The following is a 5,790-nucleotide window of genomic DNA, read 5'->3' on the forward strand; positions in this document are numbered from 1 at the left end:
GATTAGTCACCTTAGGTAGAAAAATAATGCTGTAGAGATCCAAAAAGCTCTAAAAGAAGAATTTGGAATGTCTGTAAGTGACAGTACCGTACGCCGCGTTCTTAAAAAAGCTGGCTTTATAGTGTTTGTCAAGCCTCAAAAACCTTTGCTACGCAGCCAAAACATCGTGAAACACCTTCAGTGGGCCAAATCGCACCAACATTGGACTGTGGATGACTGGAAACGGGTCATATTCTCTGATGAGACTAAAGTAAATCGTTTTGCATCCGACAGAAAGGCTTATGCATGGAAACTACCCCATGAGGAATTGAACTCGCGACATGTACAGCAAACCGTCAAGCATGGAGGCGGCAATATCATGGTCTGGAGCTGCATTACATGGGAAGGAGTTGGGTGGATAGTTGATGTAGGTCATCGTATGAATAGCGAAGACTACCTTGAGGTCTTAAAAGATGACTTACTCAAGACAATGGAAAGTTATGGCTTGGATTCCTCCAAAATGGTGTTTCAGCAGGACAATGATCCGAAGCATACATCGAAGGTAGTGAAAGAATGGATTGACCAGCAGCCATTTGAAGCATTGGAATGGCCTCCTCAATCACCAGACCTAAATCCCATAGAGCATATGTGGGCTCATTTAAAGAGAGAGCTATTTCATAGCTATGAGGCACCACCAACTAGTATGCATGAGCTATGGGAGCGTATAGGTCAGACCTGGTATGCCATTTCCAAAGAAGAATGCCAAAAATATATCGAAAGTATGCCGAAAAGGTGTGCTGCAGTTATTAAAGCAAAAGGTCGTTGGACTAAATATTAATTTTTTTAAATAAAGTGTGTAAAAATGTTGACTTATTAATGCCGTCAAAACTGGTCGCATGTACCGTCGGACTTTAAGTGCCAATTACTACCAGTATACTGGCTCTACTGTGATGTCTGTGTTACCATATAATTGTCCAGAGTTTGCTCTTCCGAATGAACTATATTTCATTGCTATAGACTAAGAAATGAAGAAGAAGATAGTGCGTATAGGCAAAATATGAAAACATGCGACCAGTTTTGACGGTCACTGTAGGTACACTACCTCAAAAAATTGTTCATTTTGAACCGCCTTTTACACATTTCGTACTGAATCTGCTTCGCATAATCCCCAATCAGCGCTCAGCACAAACCATTATGAAACACTGCTTCTCAGCTATTTACTACACTGTAAGCATATCACGTGCTATGCGTAAAGGCTGGAAAATATCCAATCAAAAACCAAAATCAAAATGAACAATTTTTTGGGTTTTTTTGAATATGAACTAAATTTACGCCTATGTTCCCAAATAACATAGGACTAACTCGTGACTGCTATCATAATTTTTACCCGTGACTACTTCTGCTATTCCAAGGCAGCCCTGGTCGATTTTGGTTTTTTTTGCTTTCCCATTGTAATCTCTCATTGCTTCATCTCGACATTTCAAGTAATGGTAAATTGCGAAATTTCAGAAACCCAACGAAATGCAATTATTTCTGCTTTAAGAAGAGGAAAGTCGTACGATGCTATCAGCAACGAGTTACATGTTTCTAAAGGGTCTATTTCGAACATTGCGAAAGAAGTAGACCATCACTCCGTATTGCAAGCAGGTCAACCCAAGAAACTTAACATATACGACGCGCGTCTTGTATTGCGCAGGTTCAACGCTGGTGCGTACAAGACCGGAGAGCACGCTGCCAGAGACTTAAGTGGCTTAGGTTCGGATATTTGCAGCCAGACCGTGCGAAACCTTCTTAAAAGCTCCAAATTTCAATTTCGACGAAAACCAACAGCTCTTCCTTTAACGCATTCTTCCCAAAAGGCGCTCCTTCAGTTTGCCAAGAAGCATATAGGTTGGACAGAGGAAGCCTGGAAAGGAGTAGTCTTTAGCGACGAAACAAAAATCAATCGCTTGGGTTCAGATGGTAAACAATGGACTTGAGTACAAGAAGGAAGGCCTCTGCAGGATCACAACGCCAACCAAACTTATGAGCATGAAGGCGGTAGTATACTACTTTGGAGCTGTTTGACAGCAAACGGAGTTGGATATATCACTCAAATGCTCGGAGGTTTAGATTCAGAGCTGTATTGCAATATTATGACGGAGGATATGCTCTCTTCATTAGAAGAATACGATATGTCAAAGGATGACATTATATTTCAACATGATAACAATCCAAAGCATACATCTAGACTAACACAAAAATGGTTCGTAGATAACAAGGTGCAGCTACTGGATTGGACAGCATATTCACCCGACTTAAATCCTATAGAGAATTTATGGAATTACTTAAAAGTCCGGCTGTATGCTTATGAAACTGCACTCTTAAGTATGAAAGAACTATTTGAACGGGTTGCAGATATTTGGTACAATGAAATTACAAAGGAATACTGCGAGCAGTTCGTATGCAGCATGCCGCAAAGACTACAACTTGTTTTAAAAGAAAAGGGCGGTGAGATTAATTATTAGCTAATAAAATAAAAAATGTCGACAAAAACCCAAAAAATTGTTCATTTTGATTTTGATTTTTGATTGGATATTTTCCAGCATTTACGCATAGCACGTGATATGCTTACAGTGTAGTAAATAGCTGAGAAGCAGTGTTTCATAATGGTTTGTGCTGAGCGCTGATTGGGGATTATGCGAAGCAGATTCAGTACGAAATGTGTAAAAGGCGGTTCAAAATGAACAATTTTTTGAGGTAGTGTAGCTTTTGTAGTTGTTCTCCTTCCTCTTTCACGAGTACTTTTGATTGGTTTTTCATAAGGGTTTGCTGTAGTGACCTCAGGTGGAAAGTCGGGTCTCACTGCAGCGAATAAGTCATGAGTGTAATCTGTTGGGTAAATTTCGTTTTGGGTGAGTAGTGCATTGAGATTGTGTGGATGGTTATTAATGGATTTGTTAAGGTTTTGGTTATTCGATTGACCATTTCTTTGTTTTTCAAAAGCAACCGAACCATTTAGTTTTTTGATTGATTGGATTGTTGAGGTTGTAGATGTTGCACTGACTGTTGGGGATGTTGTGAACGATAGGGAGGATGGCTATAACTATTCTTGTTCCATCCTTGATTGTTGTAATTGTTGCGTGGATAGTTATTATTATAGCCATTATTATTATAGCTATTGTTGCTATGTCCTCCCAAATTCCCATTTTGGTTATAATTTTGGTAATTATCCTGGTAGCGATTACGGCGATTATAATTTCTTGCAGGAGGTTGTTGTTGTTGATTGTTCAATTCATTGCGAATAGTTTGTTGAATGAGATCTACTAGATTTTGTTGTTCGTTAACTTGATTATGATAATTTACCTTATTTTTTCGGGCTTGTTGAGGGTATGTTTGGGCATGGTAATTGTTTCGAGTAACTTCTAATGTAGATAATTGCTGTGATCCATTGATAGCATGATGATTAGTGATACCAGTGTCCAGTACTCCATGAGGATGTAACTCATTAAGAGGAATGACTTGAGTGGGCCTTTCTCCAGCATCAATTAATTCAATATTGTGATTATTTATCGTGTGATGTGAATGATAATTGTCATCGTGATATATCAAGGCATTATTCACATTTCGAGGAATAAAAGGGTTATCTACCATGGCAATCTTGCGTGGGCGATTCGCATTCCACCATCCTTCTGAATGAGTAACCCAGTCTTGAAAATTACGGGCACTACTTTGAATGCAGAATAATTTGATCTCCTTCAAGAGCCCTGCACGATAACGACTTTCTATCACTGCTTCACTAGTGATATTGGCAAGATCTGCAGCTTCTCGTAATCGGGACAGAAAGATTTGAGGATGTTCTTGTTCTCCTTGAGTCATTTCGTTAAATTCCAACTCGTAATTTTGAATAAGTTCAGGTGTAATATAATAATTCTTTAAAAGCTCAATTGCTTCGTCATAGGTTACTTGAGGACGATCCTTGAGAATAACCTTTTCAAAGTACATTTTGGCGGCTCTTCGTAATTGAGATCTAAGAATAGCAAGCTTGCGAGCATCGCTGTGTGTATTACTAAGCACAAGGTACGAATCTAAGAGTTCCTGAAAATGACGAAAGTCTTCGCCTTCATAACCATAAAATTCAACCAATCTTGGTCGATAGCCTTGACTCTGGTTATTTGTTTGTGCCAACACGATTTGTTCTGTAGGTAAAGTAGCCATTTCTTGATTGTAGTTAACTGAGTCGTTTGAGATTTCGAATGGAAAAATAATGTTTGAATAAAGGTTTTGAGATTCTTGATGTATAGTTTTTTTTTTTGACTTTTTGATAAGTTTAATTTGATTGTTCAATTAATTCGTATATTTGTTGATTTTGACCCTCGTAGTGACCACCAAATGTAATTTTGCTTCCTTTAATGGCTTGTAAGAGTTAACGTTTTATAAAATAGAATAAAGTAGATGAAAAAGAATAAAAATAAGACTTGAGTTAAGTATTGATATTGGATTTGCTTGTTGTAAGTGACCACCAGATCTTGTTAAGTAGATCAGTCTTGTTTGTAATAGAGTAATTGGATAAGAGTTTTGAAAGTGTTTACAATGAAGATAATTGGCTTCAAGGGACTTGTCTTGCGTGTATTTTAAGAGTGTTATACCAAAAGATTCAGATAAAAATACTTGATTTATTGATAAAATATATTTAAGATATATAATTGAAGAGAAGTCCAGATAAAAGTCATAAAAAGGTTGTCCTTTTTATATTCAAAAAAAAGATATAAAATTTTAGGAAAGGATTCCTCGATCAGGAATCAAATCCAAAAGAAGAAATAAAGTTGAAATAAAAAATAAAGTTCAAAAGAAAAATAAAGTTCAAATGAACTTTAAGTTACAACATGTAACCATGACCGTGGCTTGACTTGACCTTGTTGTTCCTACAATAGGAATTCACAAGACGCAGTCATCATTGGCATCAATATTATTATTTGCTTCGTCACAGCGTGTTACATTACCTTAAGAAAATCAATTCGTGATCAGATACGATACTTCACTACAGCATCCAAAAAAAAGGAAAAGTTCCCTGACGGGGAATTGAACCCCGGCCACGTCGGTGAGAGCGACGGATCCTAGCCACTAGACCATCAAGGAAGGTTGTGGTGTGAATTGGTATAGTAGGTGGAGTGCGCCTTCGGATAGATGTTGCCCACTGCAAATAATATAGAGACTTTGACGTAGATTTTTAACAGACCTGACAATCATAGATCCGTAGATTTTATAATTTTTTTATGAGAAACCATTATATCTTGCTGTGTTACACCTTTTTTAATTTTGAAAAAAGATTTAGGTGCGAAAAAAATAAAGAAATTTATCATTTTTGTTTTTTTTGTAGGGTAAGTATTCATAAAGTTATTCACGTTTTAAAAAAGTATCTGTTTTTTTTACAAATGATCTTTTTTTGGAAAGCCTGTTCCTCTCTACTGTTGAAAGACCGATGTCTTCTTTTTTTTTATTTTTGAGGCAAAATGCGGAAATCAAAAGCAATTTGCGATTATTTTGTTCAGAAGAATACATATTAGGAAGGTGGTTTGTGTTTTTTAGCTTAGATCATTACAAACGTGTTACAAAACGTAATAAAATAGTTGTGTTTGGGAAAAAAAATGACCTGGTAAAAAAAGACTTCGTAAAAAAAAAAGACTTCGTAAAAAAAAAAAGGAAGTTAAAAAAAAAGACGAAGTGAAAAAAAAAAGAGTCTGGCAATAGAAGGTTCATTGTTCAAATGAAAACAATCATCTAACAACAAGTACACTTCATAGAAATGCAAACTACTTTTATATTATAAAA

At 36.6% G+C, this 5,790-nt stretch overlaps 3 protein-coding genes and 1 non-coding gene across 4 annotated transcripts; 1 reads left to right on the plus strand and 3 right to left on the minus strand.

The window, feature by feature from the left end:
* Positions 1-461: 461 nt before the first annotated feature.
* On the minus strand, positions 462-572 carry RO3G_07724 (uncharacterized protein; the record flags this gene model as incomplete). The annotated part of the gene is made up of 1 exon (XM_067662314.1): positions 462-572. One exon carries the CDS (start codon positions 570-572, stop codon positions 462-464), a length of 111 nt encoding a protein of 36 aa, XP_067518415.1.
* A 1,503-nt stretch (positions 573-2,075) lies between these two features.
* On the plus strand, positions 2,076-2,486 carry RO3G_07725 (uncharacterized protein; the record flags this gene model as incomplete). The annotated part of the gene is made up of 1 exon (XM_067662315.1): positions 2,076-2,486. The coding sequence occupies one exon, from the start codon at positions 2,076-2,078 to the stop codon at positions 2,484-2,486; it is 411 nt and encodes a 136-aa protein (XP_067518416.1).
* Positions 2,487-2,976: 490 nt separating this feature from the next.
* RO3G_07726 (uncharacterized protein) lies at positions 2,977-4,176 on the minus strand (the record flags this gene model as incomplete). The annotated part of the gene is made up of 1 exon (XM_067662316.1): positions 2,977-4,176. The coding sequence occupies one exon, from the start codon at positions 4,174-4,176 to the stop codon at positions 2,977-2,979; it is 1,200 nt and encodes a 399-aa protein (XP_067518417.1).
* An 849-nt stretch (positions 4,177-5,025) lies between these two features.
* RO3G_19080 lies at positions 5,026-5,097 on the minus strand. Its single transcript has one exon. It is a non-coding gene; the product is annotated as a tRNA-Glu (tRNA).
* Positions 5,098-5,790: the final 693 nt, after the last annotated feature.

Source organism: Rhizopus delemar, genomic scaffold (genome assembly GCF_000149305.1).
Source record: "Rhizopus delemar RA 99-880 supercont3.5 genomic scaffold, whole genome shotgun sequence".
Classification (NCBI taxonomy): Eukaryota; Fungi; Mucoromycota; class Mucoromycetes; order Mucorales; family Rhizopodaceae; genus Rhizopus; species Rhizopus delemar.